An 18,663-nucleotide genomic window follows, 5' to 3' on the forward strand; every position below is an offset into this window, starting at 1 on the left:
TCCCTAAGCGCTCACTGCCAATTTTCGCGCCCCTATTTTTAAAATACCGTCGCTGCTGGCCCTGTTTTGTTTTTATACTTTTCAAACTCTTCTTTGTAAGCACTTTCCACTAGTCATTTTTTAAGTTATACAAAATCACAAACTCCCCTCCTACCATCGGTAATAGACAACGAGTGTGCTTTTTGCAAACGGCGTTGAAAGAAGCTGACAGCGAATCAGTGGATTGGCTGGCTCCAATCCACAAGGCTTGGCTTGCGATATCACGTCTCCTTTTCCTGACCACGGCCACATCCTGTACATAGCATTCTCGTGACATATGGTGCTGGCAGTTTTAACAAGGATTATTCTTGGTGGCATTGTATGTCTACAGAATGCACAACCGAAGCTGCATCCTTTCCCAAGCGGCCCAGGCAGATAATAGCCCTAGGGCATGGGATGGAGCGGTGGATGCAGCCCTGGTATGACATCCACAGGGCGAATGCAATGCACATGCAGCATGGGCAGTTGCCTGGGGGAGTCTGCTATCCTTTCCTACTCGCCGGGTGCTTGCTGGGGTTGAAAAGCATCGGCAGGGCTCGTTCACCGAGAAGGTCATGTATTCGGATGGTGAGGAAATCAAGCCTGGCCGCAAGGCGCAGACGTTCCCATGGCATTCCCCCACCGGCCACCCCGTGTCGCTGCCTTGTGCTTGTCTCGGGATACAAGAAAATGCAGCCAAGCACCGGGCTCAATGTCCACGGGTCATTTATACCCGGCGGCTCCCCACCCGCCTTCTTGCTCATGCTTGGACCCACTGTTTTTCTGCCGAAAGCGATGCACGCAATCAGCGAATCAAGGGCGAAGATCTTGTGCGGATACAGCATGTGGCCAGGGCTGGTATAGTGGGCCAGGATGTGCATTAAGAGTATGTGGCCCAAAAAAGTACACGGTCGAGCAGGCGGGTCGGGAGTAGAGTGCGCTGGTTGCTCCCCTTCGTGATTCGCACTAGTCATGAAGCGAGGAAGGGAACTCTATTCGACAGGGACGCTACTGCCAAAGGGTCATTTAAAAAGGAGGGGGCGCTAGAGCCGCGCGCAACAGCATCAGTTACTTTCTTTTCTTTATCTCTCTTCCACAGCCCGTGTCTTTTATTTTCAACTTTCATACTATCCTCTACGTGTATATTTCTTGTAAAGACAGCGGGGCATATTGTAGGCGACTGTAAAATAACCCACGACGGAATTAAAAGTAGCAGTCCAGCAGGTTTCCTATTGACACAAAAGAAACACGGGTATTTGCATTTATACAGGTACGACGACATGGCATCAGTTGTTTTTTGTTTTGGCATGGGACTGCGGAAGGTGGACCTCTGCTAAAAATGGGTGCATATGTGTTCATACTCGGCGCCATCTAATGTCTCCTGTGACACAGGGATCTCAGTGCATCATGAGCTTATGACTAACCTGTCACCTTTTAGATGGCGATTTGGAAGCAAGGCGGATTTTTCGAAGAGCTGGCCGAGCGTGAGCAGCACCTGCAGTGGTACCCGAAGGCGTTCGTGCCAGCAGTGAAGAAGGGCGATGAGTACGTCGTGTCGGTGACATGCTGCACATGCGGCAAGTGTGAGTGCTGCCTGGCCAAGAAGAAGAAGGAAGAGCCGCCAAAGCCTGCTCCTCCCCCACCCAAGCCGGCCCCGCCTCCACCTCCGCCCAAGAAGGAGTGCCACGGTCATCATCACCACCACCACCACTGTCACTGCTGCAGTTGCTGCTGCTAGAACCACAGAAGGGCACATATCGCCTAGGGCAACAAAATACTGTTTCCTTGAATTTTTATTGTTGAATTACATAAAGACACTAAGCTGCTAGGTTCGGCGCTTCTTTGCTGCCTTGGCAGGGGAGCTGGGTTCAGGCGGGTTGTCCTTCAGGCTCTGCATTTCGCTGAGCATGGCCTCGAAATCCTTCTCCGAGTCATCGTTCGTGGACGTTGGCAGGAGCCCTGCTTCATCGTCCCAGAAGGGACGGACAAACACCTGCTACAAGCAGAGGGGTGGTGGGTTAGCAAACGCTGAGTGCTCTACGTGCTCCGCACATGCCAGTGTTTTTGCACTTTACCTTGCGCTTCTTGCCGTACTGTTTCGCAGTGGCATTGTTTGCTTGCTTTTCGCACACAACGACCATATCTTTTACGGATTTCGCTGTCTCCTGCTGCACGCCATTGCTGCCTGCTGGCTTGCTCACATTGCTGGTGGGCAGCTGTGGTATGGATGGCGGGATTGGTGATTTGGCGGTCTTGGATATTGGCGGGAATGAGCCGTCGTGTGCCTGGTTCCATGAAAATCGCTTGAACCGCACGGACCTTTTGGTCGGCACTGGCAGGGCGAGTGTGGCCATCATGTGTAATTTATTTGAAGGGCGGGCGCGGCGAGGAGTTCTTCACTGAGAAAGCGAGAGCATAGGGTGATTTTGAGGTTGGCTGGTGCCGCAAGGATGCTTCCTGGACCTATATGTGGAAGGCGCTCCAATGTGCTTGGGGGACAAGAAAAATTAGTGAGGTGTGGGGCGTAAATAAAAAATGCAGCGCCCGTTTTATCCCCAGGCGCTATACCGCCAAGCTGGTGCACAGCCCGACTATGGTTGAACCGCTCCAGGTCCAAGTGGTCCGACACTTGCTCGCTGCCCACTGCTTTCCATTCTCTGTTTTTCGATATTTTTCTTTGCTGTCACGCCTCCTTTTCCTACACTTTGCGTTTTCGATGCCCATGTCGCCGCCGTCGCCATCATCGCCGCCGTCGCCGCCACACGAGCAGAGCGGTGCTCGATCGCCAGCAGCCGATGGATCAGAGATCAATATGGCAAAAGGAGCACGGCTGTTCCGTACGCGCTGCGGGCTCTGCCACACAGTGACGCCTGGATGCAACAAGTCGGGGCCGTCGCTCTGGCAGGTGTTTGGCAAAAGGCTGGCACGGTGGAGGGCTATGCGTACACGCCGGCGATGAAAAGCTCCAAAGTCCTGTGGTCTGAAGATACCATGGCGGAGTTTCTGCGCTCGCCCAAGCGGTACATTCCGGGGAATAAAATGGTGTTTCAAGGGTTCCAGCGAGACAGCGATATCAGAGGTAAGGGTGGGTTGGCGAGGGGTGTCTTGAGCATGGGGGTGGTGAACATGGGCTGTATTGCATGTACTAGAAAACTCGCTGCTATTGGCCACTCGTTTATTCTTGTGGTAGATGTCGTCGCTTATGTCAAGGCGGAGTCCGAGCGCAAAAAGCTGTTCTAGCGTCTTGTTTAACAATTACATACAATCAATGCCTCTTGTCATCAGCAGGGCATCGCGGCCCTCGGCGTAATAGTTGGGCACCACCGTCTTGACGCCAAATCCGCACTGGAGTGTACAGCTGGATCGCCTCCACCCGTGCCTTGTCCACATGGAGCTGCACCGCACATATCTCCATGGTGGTTGGCAGGAACACGTACTTTGACAGCGGGATTGTTGGGCAATTGTGCCCCTCTGCACTCTCCACGTCACATGCGCCCAGCGCACCCAGCATGCTGCGGACAACCAGCCTGCCTGCACCCTGCCGCCTGAATGCCGGGTCCGTACAGATTTTTGAGATCCGTGCGGTGCGGTCAATTCGCGACAGAGCAAGGACGCCGTAGGCTAGCAGCTCAATGTTGCCAGCATTGGTGCGCCGCAAGACAACAAACAGGAACTGGTTGGGTTTTTTCAGCTCGCTGGCCAGATCCATAGCCTCGGACTTTGGGAACACGCGCTTCTCCAGGTGCTGGCAGCGTGGGATCAGCTCCTTGTATGCAGGGACAGACAGCCATGGATGCAAGTCCTTGGGTTGCCGTGGGATCGGTGAGGCCACAAGCGAGCTTGGCACATCCTCTGGCACGCTGTCCTGGGCTTGGCCCTTCTTGCTGCCCTTGCTGCGAATGCTCTTATCTTTCCCCATCCGCTGATATTTCTGCCTGGTTGTCTCTTTGAGTGAAAAGGAACGCTGAATGGCACAGGAGAGAGGGAGTGCCATGTGGGACAAGTGACCTGGTTTGTTCAGCAAGAGCCGCACAAGTATATTCCACATTGTGGTACACAGCGACAATGACCCAGCACAAAAGGCGGCTAGCCTGAGGGAAGACGTGCTGCGCTGCCGAGCCAAGAGGGGAGGGGCAACAGCGTAATATACATCCAGACATATGACCCGATCCCAGATGCTCTTGCACACATGCAATGCTTGGTTCGGCCTGCTGCTACATTTTGGCTTGCTGCCACATTTTGGCTTGCTGTGACAGCCTTGGTTGTTGGATGGAGGGCCATTGTCCCCAATCACGAGGCGCCTGGCCGATCGATCAGGGAATATCTAATCAGCCACCCTCACGATCAGTGCTCGTTGGGATCCAAATTTTTTGTTTTATTTTTTTCATGACAGCTTGCAAGCCGCCACTGTTGCTTCTGCACAGTTCGCCTTTTTATATTTCTACTTCAACAGAGCCATGCCCAAAATTACTACGCAGCAGCTGCGGAAACGCAACCAGGAGTCGGCAGCAACGGCGACCAACAGACCAAAGACGATCGGCGCCCAGCCGTACGACAAAGCAAAGCGCGGCACCAAGGGCAAGACCATGGGTGGCGATGGCGGCGACAACGCACGGCACTTTGGCCCAATGTTCAACAAGGACCTGGGCCAGCACATTCTGATCAATCCGCTGGTCTCGCAGGGCATTGTTGACAAAGCTCGTCTGAAGCAGACCGACACAGTACTGGAAGTCGGTCCAGGAACCGGTAACCTGACAGTGAAGATCCTGGAGCAGGCCAAGAAGGTGATTGCGTGCGAGGCTGATGCGCGCTTGGCAGCCGAGCTGACGAAGCGTGTTCAGGGTGGTCCGTTCCAGTACAAGCTGGAGATTCTGCACGGCGACGTTATGAAGCGCGATCTGCCGTTCTTTGACGTGTGCATCTCTAACACGCCGTACCAGATCTCGTCGCCGCTGACATTCAAGCTGCTGTTCCACCGGCCAATCTTCCGGTGCGCTGTACTTATGTTCCAGCGCGAATTCGCGATGCGGCTGGTTGCGCGGCCCGGCGATGCGCTGTACGGGCGCCTGGCAGTCAATTGCCAACTGTACTCCAAGGTCAGCCATGTAATGAAGGTAGGCAAGAACAACTTCAAGCCGCCGCCCAATGTCGAGAGCGACGTGGTCAAGATCGAGCCGCTGAACCCGCCGCCACCCATTGACTTTAACGAGTGGGATGGCCTTGTGCGCATCGCGTTTTCGCGCAAGAACAAGACGCTTGCCGCTAACTTCAAGTCGACTGCCACTATGGAGATGCTCGAGAAGAACTACAAGACGTACTGTGCCACCAACGATATGATGGTCGAGGACGACTTTGACATCAAGGGCAAGGTGCTGGGCGTGCTAGCCAGTGCCGGGTTCACGGAGACGCGTGCAGCCAAGATGGATATCGACGACTTTATGAAGCTGCTGGTGGCCTTCCACGACGCCAACATCCACTTCTGCTAGAAAACAAAAGCCCTTTTATTACATCTCACAAACGATATTTGCTTAGCGGTGCACTAGCATTGAGATCGACTCGGCCACCGAGCTCATGGGCAGGTTCTTGATGGCCTCAACTGCATGTCTGACCCCGCTAGCCAGTCGCCCGCCATGGCGGTAGTTGCCAGGTATTGTGCTATCGCCGGGGTTAGCTCTGTCCTCGCCCTGGTGGTGATGTCGTAGATGGTGGTGCTGCCGGTTCAGCTCGACCAGAGTGCTGGCGGTGTCGACCGGTGTGAGCGTGTCGTGTGCAGACATTTGGGACTGAGTATTGGCTAAAGTGATGTTACAGCTGGAAGGAAGGTCGATAATAGTGGTGAATAAAGGTAGGCATGGAAGAGCATTGGTAGACTGCTTATAAGCGGCTATTGTCAGCCTCGGACTCGCCGCACGCAGCTGGGATGGCTGTGCCTGCTGGTTCTACCGCGGAACGCCAGCAACAGTGCGGGCAGCGGCACATTAGCGCAGTTCCGTCAAAGGCGGAATGTCGCCAGTACCACCCTCTCCGCTCTGTTACAAATGTGGATCTGGTGAGTGCCAATGGCTGCACTCATTCCTCACCAGATACCGTTTGCCGAGGAGGCGGCACTTGATGACATGGTGCTGCCTGTTTTCCGCAGAGCCAGCAGGAGAGGGGCGAGCCATCCTGGCCGAACGAGCCGGCGAGCCACATCGGGCCAGACGAGCTGCTGCCACGTTCGCCTACCCAAGCTGGCCAGCAAGCCGGTGGAATGCACATCTCGACATCCTTTTTCGGCTTCTCCTCATTCCTCGCATTCAACACCTGTTTCTTAAAGCCATCCCACCAAGCATGTCCAATTTGACGCTCTACACGACGCGCGCACTCATTATTCTCGACAGCGAGGGCAACCGGCTGATAGCCAAGTACTACACGCGCGGGTCGACGCAGCAAAGCTACAAGACGCCCAAGGAGCAGGCAACGTTTGAGAAGGACCTGTTTGCAAAGACGCGCAAGTCAAACAGCGAGGTGATCCTGTACGACGGCCAGACGGTGCTGTTCAAGTACGTGTCGGACGTGTACTTTTACCTGGTGGGCGATCCGGAGGAGAACGAGCTTTTGCTGGGCTCGGTGCTGAACGGGTTTGTCGAGGCGGTTTCGATTCTGCTGAAGCACAATGTCGACAAGCGCAGCGTGCTTGATAACCTGGACATGATCGTGCTGGCGCTCGACGAGACGATTGATGATGGCATCGCGCTGGAGTCGGACCCGAATGTCATTGCGTCGCATGTGTCGAAGCGCGGCACGGACACAATTGACGTGTCGCTGTCAAACATCAACGAGCAGACGCTTATGGACGCATACAAGCAGGCCAAGGAGCGCTTCAACCTGGCGCTGCTCCGATAAGCAGACGTAGTGTTCTGATCCATTTCTTCCGTATATTCCTTTTTTAAACCATGAGCCGTGAGGCTGGAATGTAAGAAAGCACATACACTCGGTAGTGTTATCCAGTGGTTACAGGAGCTGCGCATAGGTTGCAGGCTTTGGTCCCGGCTGGCTGGAGCTTGTTGCGCCAATATCGATCAGTGGGTTGCCAAGCTTCTTGGCCGCAGGCATATATGTACGTGTCTGGGTGTGCGGGGGGCGAGTGACGAGGCTGGGAGCAGGTTGGAGTACTTTTGCCAGCTTTTCGGCCAGCACCGCTTCTTTCTTTTCTCTCTCTTCACCTTTTATAGCCCTGTGTTTTATTTGTATACCCGCAGCCTTCTATTCCTTCATTACTTATCACTACCGCCACTTCTTTCGTACAGACGAACAGCTCTAATTTTGGCAAATGACTGACGGCAAACACGCTGGGGCAGGCGACTGCACGCAGTGCCAGAAGACGACACGCACCGCCAAAGACTCGACGGTGTGGAATATCGACGCGCTGCAGACCGCGCTGGACACAAATTCATGGAGCATTGCCAGTGACGACAGCTGGCAGGTAAGTAGCCATATGCGGAGGCTGTTTCATGCGCAGGTGTTTCATAGAATACTGACAAGTGTCTTTACTGTAGTTGCTACTCGCCGTTCTGAAGCGGTCTGGGTTCAGCGGTCGCGCGAAACCACGGGTTCCTCACAGACACACTGCGGAGGAGCAGGCCACGGCGTGTGCGGTTCTACCATCCCGCGTGACCATTGCCGTGCACAGCGCGCTGGCTGCCGCTCTCAAGGCATGCTGGCTTCTGCATACCGATAGTGTAGCGGACAAGAGCCTGGAGCGCGCAATGCTGGTTTTGAAGTTTGTTGCGTGGGCGAGTAAAGGGGCAGAGAACCGGCGTGTGCTGCTGCACCATGAGGTTCTGCAGACGCTCAGTGTGGCACTCGCAGGCATCCACAGGCGTAATATCAACCCGTTCATCAGCAGTGAGGCTGCCAGTGAGGTGACGGTCAGAGATATCCGCACGTGTGACTGGCAAAGTGAGCTGCAGGGCGTGCCTGGGCCACGCACAGACACCGGCGTTTTGATGGGCATGCTGCTGCAGCATATTCTTGGCGCCTGTGTCGTGCTGTTCGACCCAGATGCCCAGTTCGCCGCGTACCTTGTAACACCAACCCTGCCAGAGCCCCTGACCGACGTCAACGTGATTGATCCACAGGACAGTTCTGAGCGGGTGTTCCGTGAGCTGCTGAAGCTGTGGCAGATGCTGGGTTCGTCGCCACCGCGCACCCATTTCAGCCCTGTGGTGCTGGCACTAGTACACGCGATGGGCGGGATCCTGGTCTCGCGGGGACTCGACGACCAGCAGATCGCGCAGATGCAAGGTAATCGAGACGATCGCCAAATCGATAGGCTGGCTCGACGCCGATGAATCGTATATCGCATGGCGGCTGATACTACTGGTCGCCGAGGTACAGAGACAGAAGGGCCGGTCATGGAGCGACAGCGTGCAGGCACATATAGAGGAATTGTGGGCAGCAGTCCATGGAGCGGACGTCAGACTATATTCGGATCGACATCCCAATGTTCCGGGCACGCTCGGCTAGCCAGAAAGACCATTTGGCAGCTGGCTATGAGGGGCTGAGGGCGATTTATGCGATGGTCAAGGGGTTCTCGCTGGATACGGGACTTTATCAGGCGTAAGAGCCTGGTCGATATTGGCGCACGGTCTGACGATTTGGCTGTGGATCTGATAGCAGTTGCTCAGTGCCTGGGCGCTGATGATGCAGTGATCCCCGATACGCGGTTGCGGCGGATGCTGTCGACGCTCATTGCACATATCGCACGTGAATCGTCAACGGCGCCGACCTTGCCATGGGTGGTCCAATCCAGTATGCTGACAGTCAACCAGCTGCTAGTCATGAATCTAGACAACCCGGGCTCGTCGATTTTATCAGCCAGCAAATCTGGGCCGGTGGTAGGCCAAGAAGGATTCAAAGTACACGCAGTTCGTGATACTAGCAGAATATGTACGGTTCCTGTGGAGTCTGTGCTTGCTGCCAGTGAATCCAGCTACGTTGAAGACAGGCTTTAGGCTATCATTGGAGCCGACGTATGGAATGCCCTGCTGATCGGCAGGATCTGTAGAGTTGTGTTTATATGTAGCTGCTGCCGGACAGGGCGCACACCGGATTATAGTTGAGGCCACATTGCAGCGGACTGTTCTCGCTAGCTGGGTGGCTCATAACCCAGTCATCACCGTCGGATGGACTCGCAGAGGCCTCAGCCTGCTATCAGCATCGTCCTGCAAACTAATCTTTGCCAAGCTCCTCAGCGCGAGTTCATCGGATCTGCCATGCGGCTCATTGAGCAGTACGTCTGCATATTTTGCAGCACAAGGCTTTGCTGCTGGTAGCATGGGTGCATCTTAGCAAGTTCCAAATACTGCTGCATGAAACGCAAGGCGCAGCAGACCTTTTGATGGCATTTCCGCCATGGATGCATTGCACTTGATGAGCAGAGGCGGGACGATGCCATTGTCTCGCCCAGCGTCGATGATCCTGTCCATCGTCAGTTTGCCTGAGGAGAGCGCGTGGAATTTGACGGCCCCGTCAACATCGAGCGCGGGAAGCCGAGTGGGTTGAGCGGTTTGCAGGCGAAGTCGCGCTCCTTCTCGTGGGGTCTGTACTAGTTGTGTCCAGGGACGATGGCGTTTGCAAGGACTCCTTGGCAGCTGTGCAGCGGGTGGTCTGGCAAATGCACAAAGCCTCTGTGCCCGTGACATGCTTGGATATTCTTTCGGAGGCGTTGTCCAGTGCACCACGAGTATTGGCAGACATAGCGGTTGAGGTCTCAACCGGGATATTGCAATGGCTGCTAGCTATGGCCTTCAGCGATCAAGCAATAGCGGGAGCTGATGTCGACCAGCAGCAGCGGCTGAATTCAGCCCACAAGTGGTCGACAGGGCTGACTATGCTTTTGGTGGCAAACGACCTCAGTAGTTCCATCGCTCATTGACCGGCATGTAGGGTTCCTACATGCGTACCGTGTATCATTACTCCGGGCCATGGCCACTTTACAGTCTCCTCGCGGGCGTTCAGGACGTGCGACAGATTGGTTGTAGGGTGTGGCGCGTTGGAAGAACTGCTGAGTTTGGCCCAGCTGGCTGGCACACTGGGTGTGGGACCCGAGGAAAACGACGGGTCGCCATTCTCAAGCATCAACAGCAGCAGCCGCCGCACTGACAGCAAGGGTAGGCAGGGCACAGCGTTGGGCGCAATGCTCGGCGAATGCATGTGTCTTGTTGCACTGTTAATCCATGGGTCCCCGTCGCACGTACAGATGTTCTCTGAGCTCAGCGGCTACCAAGTCATCCATGATTGTGTGGCGGCTCTAATCAAATGCCCGGGGATTGCGCGGCCAGCAATTGCCAATGGTGTTCTGTCGCTAATGTCTGGGCTGGCTGATCCAAGCACATGTCGGTCGTGGGAGACATTGGTAGTGGACCACAAGTGGATTCCGACACTGCTGACGGTTTGCGAGCGGTTGGACATGGGCGAGAAAAGGCCAGTCCTGCGGTTCCTTGGGCGGTGGTGCGAGGCAAATGGTCGTACGCAGTACTGGCTTTCGCAGAGCTCGATAGCCCGGCAGTGTATCGAGTCCCTGCAGCACCTACTTGTTGACTTGTCCCAGCAATCGCCGGATTGCGAACGGCGGCGGCAAATGGCCAGCACATACTTGAAGGCGCTTGGGCATCTACTAGTGAGGGTGCTGGGTCGATCGATGCGTGCGTCCGATCTGAAGCTTATCTTCCGCACGCTAGCAACAGGGCCAGGCGACGCAAATGCTGCACTGCTGGATAGCGACGAGTCCGCCGAGTATACGTTGGCAGCTCGGCGTATGCTGTCCAAGGTGCTACTAGGAAGCGCACGGCATGAGGTAGGCGGCAGTTTCTTTAGCTTCGATGGTCAGCCAGCAGCGATAGTTGCACCGCACTTCAATCGCATATCCGAGAAGGGCTTCACATTCAGCGCGTGGATAAGCCCAGACCGGATAGTCTCTACTGGGCCGCAGCACGTATTGGCACAGCCCATGCACAGCACAGTCTCGTTGCAGCAGAGCTCAGCGCTAGCAACACGGCAGTCGTCGATGGCAGCGCTGCCGCAACTCAGCGAGGTTGAGCCGAAACCGACGTCAGGCACCGTCTTGTATTTGGCAGCGGTGAACGGAGATATGCTGGTGGTCACACATAACTACATCTCGCAGGGCATTGAGATCCAGGTGGGCTTCAATGGAGCAATGCACCACGTGCGGTGTTCCGAGGGAGTGGTGCGTCCTGGGCAGTGGCACTCGATTAGCATCTGCTATTCACCGCCAAAGCGCGGGTGGTCGCCGTTTGGCTCGTCGAACCTGCACGTGTACCTAAATGGCGTGCAGACGTACAAGGGCTCGTTGCCGTTTATCGAGCCACTGCAGTACCGGTCATGCTATATTGGCGGGTCGCCAGCTTTTGTGCCTGGCAGTCGGTCGGATGCCGATAAGCTAGCAGCTCGGCACGGCGATGGTCTGGCGAGGTCGTTCTCGGGGCAGATAGGCAATATCCGTATGTTCGATGGGTTGCTAAAGACCAGCGAGCTCGAGTTACTGCACCATCTGGGGCCAATGAGCATAGTGCAGTTCCGCAAGCCACAGGCAGCAGACCCCGAGATTGAGGCATCGACATTGCGGCAGACGCCTAGCGAGCACCCAGCGGCATCGCGTGGCAGCAGTCTGCGTGACGATCTGTCGGGTCTGTTCCAAAATAGCGACCTAGGCAGCAGACTTACGCTAAGCCTCTCTGGGGCGGCCACCAACGGTGACGTGTGCCATGACACGAGCCCGATCGGAGTCTGCCAAGCAATCGTGCGCGAAAACTTGCATTACTCGAGCTCGATCTCGGCACTGCAGGGGCAGAGCGTAGTCTCATTGACGCGAGCCAATGCGCCAAAGGCGGCATGGGAGACTAATGGCGGCAGAGCTCGGCTGGAGGAAGCAGCACAGGCGTGGAAGATGCATGGCGGTGTGCTGGCAGTGACTACGACGACGATCCACCAGGTATTGCATGCGCTGGGCGGTCTAGAGCCGACTCTGATGCTGCTCCACCACTTGAGCTGGATTGGCCCAGCGAGTGCCGCCAGCCAAAGAGGGCCCGCTGGGCACCGACGAAAGAGCGTTTGACCAGCGCACAATGGAGCACACGCCGTTGCCTTCATTCTTCATGTGGCTCCGCGATCTTGTCCGTGGCGACCCCAAGCACCTGGCAGGCATCCGGGCGGTGAACTTTGTTCCCCTGGTGGCCAGCATCCTGCAGAAGCACCTGCAGGACCCTGGCATGCACCTGACGCTAGCGGCATTCCGCGCCATGCAGGCGTTCCAGACTGCCTTCGATGAGCAAGGCGGGCTGCTGCCGGCGGTCTACAGCGACACATCGGCGTTCTGGAGCCAGGTGCAGCATGATCTGATCCTCAATGTCAGTATCTGGCGGCATGCCGAGGTGGGCAACCAGATGGAGTATCTGAAGGAGATACACAAGGTGCTGTGTGTGGGGCGGCGCGGCGATCGACTCGGCAAGCGCACCAACGCGGCAGCCAGCATCAGTGGGCATAGCGGCGGCGGCAGCAGTGTGGGCGTGCGCTGGATTCTGTACGTGCTCTTCAACCTGTATCCGTACGACTCGTCGCAGCATTTCCAGCAGCAGCAGAGGTCGAGCCGCTCGACGCCCAAGCCGCAGGCGCCGCAGCGGATCTCGGTGCTGATCAACGAGGGCGCTGACCAGGAGTCGATCAGCGAGAGCCTGGCCACCAGCGAAGACGCGCTGAGTCTGCATGACGGGGACGACACTGAGGGCGAGCTGCCTGGGTTTGCTGCGTTGCCACGAGCCGAGACACGCCAGCTGCGACGTGTCTTGCTGCATACGCTGGAGCTGTTTCTGTCGGCATCCGAGGACCAGCCGTCGCGTCATACGAGCGGCGGGGTCCCCGAGCCAAACAAGGTGGATGTCTCGCACCTGGTGCAGCATCTGCTGTATGCGTGCAACCGCGACGGTGAGCATACGCGCGAGATCCTGCAGCTTCTGTTCCGCAGCCTGGCCGACGGCTCAGCCAGCGCTGGGCATCTGGCGTCGCGGCTGCTGGGGCAGCGCGGGCTAGGTATGCTGTGCCATATCATTGAATGCGATGATGATGCGTTGGCAGCCGAAGCCATCAACATCATTGCCTTGCTGTCAGCCATGTCGGCAACGGGCAAGGGCAATGCCAGCACTGCCAGCCGCCTGGCAAACAGCATCCGTGGCCGTGGGTCAGCCAGTGTCGAGCACGAGAACATTGCCCGCGCATTGACGCTGGTGCGCACAAAGCGGGCGCTGACGCCAGCGCTGTACCGGGCACTGCTGGCGCTGGCGCTGGGCGACCACGAGTCGCTGCTGGCCAGCATCAACATCGACCCCATGCAGTCCGGGCCGAGGCGCAAGCGCCATATGCGGAATCTGTCGAGCTGCGGCGACGCTATCTCGGTGCATGACCATATGAACATCCAGGAGTCGTTTGTCAGCTCGTTGCCGGCTCGCTCAATAGCTGTGCCTGATGCCTGGTATGCGATCTTGGAGCTGTCGTGTGCGCCGCAGACCGAGCCGTCGATGCGCGTGCTGGCAGCCACCGACCTGCGACAGTTGCTGGATGACGAACCGGGGAACTTCTCGAGCCTGTATTCGCCTGGCGCGCCGCTGTTGGGCTTGCTTCTGCGGGTCGTGGTGCTTGGCGGGTTCTTCACCGACGAGCTCTCAGCTAAATCCCACAGCGCCGAGCAAAAGCCGGCGCAGCAGCCGCATCTAGCCGACGTGTTTGTCAAGGCGCGCAACCACCTGAGCCTGATTCCGCATACAGCGCTCGACCAGCACATGCAGAATCTTGCCCACGGCCATATCTCCTCCCGCAAGGCTTGGGTCACTCGACGGGTGGCGGCGCTGCGGCGCACGCCTGCTGGAATCACGTGCAGTGACAGTGCGTTGGCAGTCCAGGCCGAGACCGAGCTGCTTACTTCCGTTGAGGAGTGGTCGCAGGTGACTATTGATTTGGCACTGCTGGTGATCTGGGATCTGTTTGAGCGCAAGCCTGAGAGCGCACAGGAGGTTCACAATGCTGTGCTCCTGCTCTGGGCCTATTCGCCAACTGGCGCTGTACCGCTGGCCTTATGCCTGATCGCGATGGTGCTGGCCAGAGCCCATATGGAGCTGGCATCAGCGGCCATTTCTGCGCATGGCCAGCCAACGCTTAGCGAGCGACCCGTGCTGCTGCAGAACCTGGCGCGGTTTGCAGTGAACGCACTAGATTTGCTGTTCGGGTACCGCCAGCACCAGGAGTACGTGGCATTCCACCACGAGCGGCTCAAGGCACTGTCCAGCACGCCAGCAGCAACACCGCCGCCCAGTACTGCGGCTGACTGCGACGCCGTGTACAAGAGCCAGCACAGCCCCTGGGACGATACGCCGCAGCTGGCACGTGAGCTGTCCAAGTTCCTAATGCAGCTGGACGAGCACCGCACACAGCTACACATGCCCGCTGTGCGACCAGACATTGCGGCTGGTGCTATCGGGGATCCGAAGCATGCAGTTGCGGTGTGTTGAAGAGAGCCTGACGTTCCTGGTGCAGCTGCTGGAGCGCCACCCGCAGCTGGGTGCCAGTCCCGACCTGCCTCTATCTGATGCCTCTGGCTTCGTGTGCTCCGGCGGCTGCTCACTTGCGCACAGCGCCCTGGCCATCCTCGGCTACATTCACGAGGCATTCGTATTCTCTGAGGAGCAGAATGCCTCAGGCAGTGCTACGCCCAGCAGCTCATCACACGACCGGGAGGCCATTGCGCAGCAGACGCGCGAAAGCATCGGCGCCCTCTACATGCTGGTGTTCCAGCGGCTGCGCGGGTATCTCGAGACCCACTGCCTGACGCTGTTTGTGTCGCGTGGCGCCCAGGCCCAGAATATCGACAAGTCCACAGACGCCTTTGTTGAATTTGTACAGGCACCCGACTGGCTCGACATCTACCGCACGCGGCTCATGCCCAGCATGCGCAATGTCGAAGAGGCTGAGATGCGTGCGTCCGCTCAGTCGCAGGACTCATTTGCAGGCACGCTGGCCGACCAGCTGGCAGCATCACAGAGGCGCGAGTCATTGCTGGTCCGCTCGGTCAAAGAGGTGCAGACGCAGGTGGCCAATATGACGCTGCCCATTGAAAATGAGGAAGTGATGCGTGTCAAGCAAGCCTTGCTGGACGGGCCGTGTTGGATTCCTGGCGGCGTGCGTGGTCCGTGGCTGCGGCTGTGGCGGAAACGCCTCCGAGCCACCGCCATGCCCCGCGGTCCGTGGCGGGCCAGCACCGCGACGCGGAAGCCGCACCGGCTGGATGCTTGACCACACCAGAAAACACCAGCCGCATGCATCGGCGGCTGGTACGTAATCCACATTACGAGGATCATCATGTAGCTGCTAGCCGTCGCGACAAGACAGGTAAGGGCCGTGCGCGGAACGATTCGTCAGCAAACTCGTTTGACAGCGAAGAGGGCGTGCCGCAGCTGTCGCTGTCCATCACCGGCATCGAGGAGCCTGGCAACCAGACTCCCGCCAATGACGACGACTGGAACCTGGTGACGCCCGAGGACCTGAACATTGTCTCAGCCAGCACCGCTGACCCTGGCCGCATTCTGATGAGCATCTCCTGCGAGCGCATAGCCCTGCTGGGCGGCGTCTGCGGCCGGATCGAGCTGACCAAATCAGTGCTGCGGTTTTCGGCGGACCGTGACAAGGACGGCAGCGTCACAATCAAGGGCCTGGATTCGTCAGGCCCCAGCAATGCTGTGCCGCGGGCCATCCTGGCCGAGCTCAGCCGCGACATGGTGTGGCCGCTGATGGATGTGCACCAGATCCATTTCCGCCGCCATATGCTGCGCAAGTCTGCCATCGAGGTGTTCTTTGCCGACCGCTCGTCCGTGTTCCTGAACATTGCCAGCAAGAAGGAGCTTTTGCAGCTGGTGTGGAAGCTCACATCCCTGTCGACTGCCAACACCGGCCTGCCGCTCAGCGACGTGCGGTCGGCGCCCACGCTGTTAAGCCGCCTGAAGCTGACCGAGCGGTGGCAGCACGGCGAACTCAGCAACTTTGACTATCTGATGGCGCTCAACACCATCGCCGGCCGCTCATACAATGACTTGTCGCAGTACCCGGTGTTCCCGTGGGTTATCCGGGATTACACCAGCAAGTGGCTGGATCTGAATGACCCCAAAGTCTACCGCGACCTGTCCCGCCCCATCGGCGGCTCTGAACTGGACCAGCGCCTGAAGCACTTCATTGAGCGCTACGAGTCCTTCGAGGACCCGACGGGCCGGATCCAGAAATTCCACTACGGCACGCATTACTCATCAGGCAGCCTCCTGTCGCCTACTATCTTTTGCGCCTGGAGCCCTTTGCTTCCGTCCACGTGTCTCTGCAGAGCGGAAAGTTCGATCACGCTGACCGCCAGTTCCATTCGCTGGCCGATGCCTGGCAGTCGTGTATGACCGGTCCTGGCGACGTGAAGGAGCTGGTTCCCGAGTTCTTCTACCTGCCCGAGTTCCTGACCAACCAGGGCAACCTGGATCTGGGCACAAAGCAGGACGGGACACGGCTGAATGACGTTGTCCTGCCGCCGTGGGCGTCAACACCCGAGGAGTTCGTGCGCATCAACCGCCAGGCGCTCGAGTCCGAGCACGTGTCTAGCAATCTGCACAAATGGGTGGATCTGATTTTTGGCTACAAGCAGCGCGGCGAGGAGGCAGTCAAGGCCCACAATGTCTTCTACTACCTGACATATGAGGGTGCAGTGAACCTGGATGCAATCACTGACCCAGTTGAGCGCGCCAGCGTTGAAAGCCAGATCAATTATTTTGGCCAGACACCGACCCAGCTGTTCACAGCGCCGCATCCCCCGCGTCACGCCAATCTGCCGCGCCCGCTGTACTCGCCGTTGACCGAGCCGTCTGGTCCACGTGCAGCACTTTGTTCTGCAAGCATCTAGCCATGACATTACCTTTATCGGCAGTGCAGTCAAATCCCCAGTGACAGGCTCTTCGGTCCCCTGGCCTGCTATCCAGTCGCCCCCGCCACCGCAGAAACCACAGCTAGCAACCAGCAATGCACCAGCTCTGGGCAGCAATGGCAAGCGCGGGGTCCATAGAGAGTTCATCACAGCAGTCGACAGTGCGGGCCGTGCCAGCGTCTACAACCTGACATTCTTCACCAATGCCGACTACAAGTTCCAGCTCGCTGTCGAGCCTGTCACTGACGGTCACTGTGTGGTTTCGGCAGCGAGTCCAGCCAGCCAAATGCAGTGCAGCGCGCACGTCCACTGCCGGCCGACCGCGTACGCGCTGATTCCGAATATGCCAGAGCTGCTCGTTAGCTGCGCGCACTATGACGGCACAGTCAAATGCTCGCGGATTGCCAGCGAACCGCTGCCGCCTAATGCCACGGGTGATACACCGCAGCAGCAGGCGCTGGTGACTCCCATGGTGACTACTGACCGGGCTGCCAGCATGACAAATGCATATGCGGGTGCGGTGGTTGGTGCGATGTCACGGCCAAGCCGATCTGAAAATAAGACGCAGCGCCCGTCACCGCAGCCTGTGCGCTCCTCCTTTGGCTCGCTGTTTGGCGGCACTTCTGCTAGTGGGGCAGAGCAAGCCGGTGCCCAGGCAATTGATGATCCGGCCGGGCTAGCGGCGCCTGCCAGTGTGTTTATCCCGCTGGCCGCCCGCCTTTTGGATACCATCAACACTGCTACATATGTATATTTGCCGGGCTACCAGACCTGCATTGCGGCCAGCGACGATGCCACTACAGTTGTGGTGGGCTCATCGATGGGCAATGTCGCCGTGCTGCATGTCGATATAGGCACACTCAATGGCGTCGAAACTGCTGCAGGCGCAGCATCCGCCCCCCTGGCCTTTGCTGCAGGCCTGGCCGACCCAATGAACCCGGAGCTTGGCCACACCAGCATGGCAGCATATTCGAATTCATCTGGCTTTACTGGCCAGAGCGGCAAATGGAGATTAATGCACGTTCTACTGGCGCACGACGCCAGCGTCCTGGATGTTGCCGTGAGCACGGACCACGGCATTGTGGCAGGCGCCTCGGCCGATGGCACTGTGGTTATTTGGGCGCTGCGCTCTGGCCAGTACCTGCGCTCGCTTATGCCATGTGTGGATCCAACCATCGGCGACGCCATCCCGCAGATTTCCGACAGGGCAAGGGGCATGCGTGTCGAGCGCGTTTTGATCACCGCGGCAGCACATATACTGTGCTACAGCGTCAGGGGCTCTGGCGATAAGCTGGACCCAGACCGCGCGCTATTCGGCAGTGAGGAGGATGGCGAGGCGGCACTGCATGTGTATAATGTCAATGGCCGGCATATGCGTACGCGCAAGCTGGCCCACCGGCTGCATGACATTGCAGTGACCAGAGACGGCATGTTTGGCGCTGTGGTCAGCTCGGACGCTCGCGTGGCGGTGTTCGACGTGCATACTTTGGGGGTTGTCAGGCAGTTCGAGCTGCCGGCGTGCGGGTGCTCGGTGGCGTGGAGCGGCGCGACTGAGCAGCAGATTATTGTTGGGTGCGAAGGCGGAATCATTGTGGTGATTTCGGCTGATCTCTCTTACATTCACTAAACGTCATTTTTATCCA

General features: G+C 57.7%; 8 protein-coding genes across 8 annotated transcripts; 5 read left to right on the forward strand and 3 right to left on the reverse strand.

Annotated features, from left to right (window-relative positions):
* Positions 1 to 2,164: 2,164 nt before the first annotated feature.
* Positions 2,165 to 2,433, reverse strand: DL89DRAFT_265318 (uncharacterized protein; the record flags this gene model as incomplete). The annotated part of the gene is made up of 1 exon (XM_040886609.1): positions 2,165 to 2,433. A coding segment is annotated over exon 1 (208 nt), but the record flags the coding sequence as incomplete, so codon positions are not given.
* A 139-nt stretch (positions 2,434 to 2,572) lies between these two features.
* On the forward strand, positions 2,573 to 3,302 carry DL89DRAFT_265319 (cytochrome c). The gene is made up of 3 exons (XM_040886610.1): positions 2,573 to 2,923; positions 2,953 to 3,097; positions 3,209 to 3,302. Exons 1-3 carry the CDS (start codon positions 2,735 to 2,737, stop codon positions 3,256 to 3,258), a joined length of 384 nt encoding a protein of 127 aa, XP_040746515.1. The 5' UTR covers positions 2,573 to 2,734; the 3' UTR covers positions 3,259 to 3,302.
* DL89DRAFT_265320 (uncharacterized protein) lies at positions 2,802 to 4,011 on the reverse strand. The gene is made up of 2 exons (XM_040886611.1): positions 3,392 to 4,011; positions 2,802 to 3,363 (listed from the first exon to the last, which is right to left on the reverse strand). The coding sequence occupies exons 1-2, from the start codon at positions 3,935 to 3,937 to the stop codon at positions 3,274 to 3,276; spliced, it is 636 nt and encodes a 211-aa protein (XP_040746516.1). The 5' UTR covers positions 3,938 to 4,011; the 3' UTR covers positions 2,802 to 3,273.
* Positions 4,012 to 4,604: 593 nt separating this feature from the next.
* On the forward strand, positions 4,605 to 5,504 carry DL89DRAFT_220713 (dimethyladenosine transferase; the record flags this gene model as incomplete). The annotated part of the gene is made up of 1 exon (XM_040884468.1): positions 4,605 to 5,504. One exon carries the CDS (start codon positions 4,605 to 4,607, stop codon positions 5,502 to 5,504), a length of 900 nt encoding a protein of 299 aa, XP_040746517.1.
* Positions 5,505 to 6,348: 844 nt separating this feature from the next.
* Positions 6,349 to 6,903, forward strand: DL89DRAFT_290921 (coatomer protein; the record flags this gene model as incomplete). Its single annotated transcript, XM_040890146.1, has 1 exon — positions 6,349 to 6,903. The coding sequence occupies one exon, from the start codon at positions 6,349 to 6,351 to the stop codon at positions 6,901 to 6,903; it is 555 nt and encodes a 184-aa protein (XP_040746518.1).
* A 631-nt stretch (positions 6,904 to 7,534) lies between these two features.
* DL89DRAFT_89504 (uncharacterized protein) lies at positions 7,535 to 8,499 on the reverse strand. Its single transcript, XM_040892217.1, has one exon. It carries the CDS (start codon positions 8,414 to 8,416, stop codon positions 7,616 to 7,618), a length of 801 nt encoding a protein of 266 aa, XP_040746519.1. The 5' UTR covers positions 8,417 to 8,499; the 3' UTR covers positions 7,535 to 7,615.
* A 3,395-nt stretch (positions 8,500 to 11,894) lies between these two features.
* DL89DRAFT_89511 (uncharacterized protein) lies at positions 11,895 to 14,981 on the forward strand. Its single transcript, XM_040892218.1, has one exon. The coding sequence runs from the start codon at positions 12,147 to 12,149 to the stop codon at positions 14,577 to 14,579; it is 2,433 nt and encodes an 810-aa protein (XP_040746520.1). The 5' UTR covers positions 11,895 to 12,146; the 3' UTR covers positions 14,580 to 14,981.
* A 1,290-nt stretch (positions 14,982 to 16,271) lies between these two features.
* On the forward strand, positions 16,272 to 17,152 carry DL89DRAFT_89526 (uncharacterized protein). The gene has a single exon (XM_040892219.1). It carries the CDS (start codon positions 16,499 to 16,501, stop codon positions 16,997 to 16,999), a length of 501 nt encoding a protein of 166 aa, XP_040746521.1. The 5' UTR covers positions 16,272 to 16,498; the 3' UTR covers positions 17,000 to 17,152.
* Positions 17,153 to 18,663: the final 1,511 nt, after the last annotated feature.

The sequence above is a fragment of the Linderina pennispora genome (genome assembly GCF_002104995.1).
Source record: "Linderina pennispora strain ATCC 12442 chromosome Unknown DL89scaffold_2, whole genome shotgun sequence".
Taxonomy (NCBI): domain Eukaryota; kingdom Fungi; phylum Kickxellomycota; class Kickxellomycetes; order Kickxellales; family Kickxellaceae; genus Linderina; species Linderina pennispora.

Bases quoted from the DNA above. Each gene is read 5' to 3' on its own strand.
- DL89DRAFT_89526 (XM_040892219.1), top strand. From the start codon at position 16,499: ATGACCGGTCCTGGCGACGTGAAGGAGCTGGTTCCCGAGTTCTTCTAC.
- DL89DRAFT_265319 (XM_040886610.1), top strand. From the start codon at position 2,735: ATGCCCATGTCGCCGCCGTCGCCATCATCGCCGCCGTCGCCGCCACAC. The intron at 2,924-2,952 runs GTGTTTGGCAAA...GGCACGGTGGAG, and splicing joins CGGGGCCGTCGCTCTGGCAG to GGCTATGCGTACACGCCGGC. The intron at 3,098-3,208 runs GTAAGGGTGGGT...TTCTTGTGGTAG, and splicing joins GCGAGACAGCGATATCAGAG to ATGTCGTCGCTTATGTCAAG.
- DL89DRAFT_265320 (XM_040886611.1), bottom strand. From the start codon at position 3,937: ATGGGGAAAGATAAGAGCATTCGCAGCAAGGGCAGCAAGAAGGGCCAA. The intron at 3,364-3,391 runs GTGGAGGCGATC...TGTACACTCCAG, and splicing joins TCCATGTGGACAAGGCACGG to TGCGGATTTGGCGTCAAGAC.
- DL89DRAFT_89504 (XM_040892217.1), bottom strand. From the start codon at position 8,416: ATGACCGGCCCTTCTGTCTCTGTACCTCGGCGACCAGTAGTATCAGCC.
- DL89DRAFT_89511 (XM_040892218.1), top strand. From the start codon at position 12,147: ATGGAGCACACGCCGTTGCCTTCATTCTTCATGTGGCTCCGCGATCTT.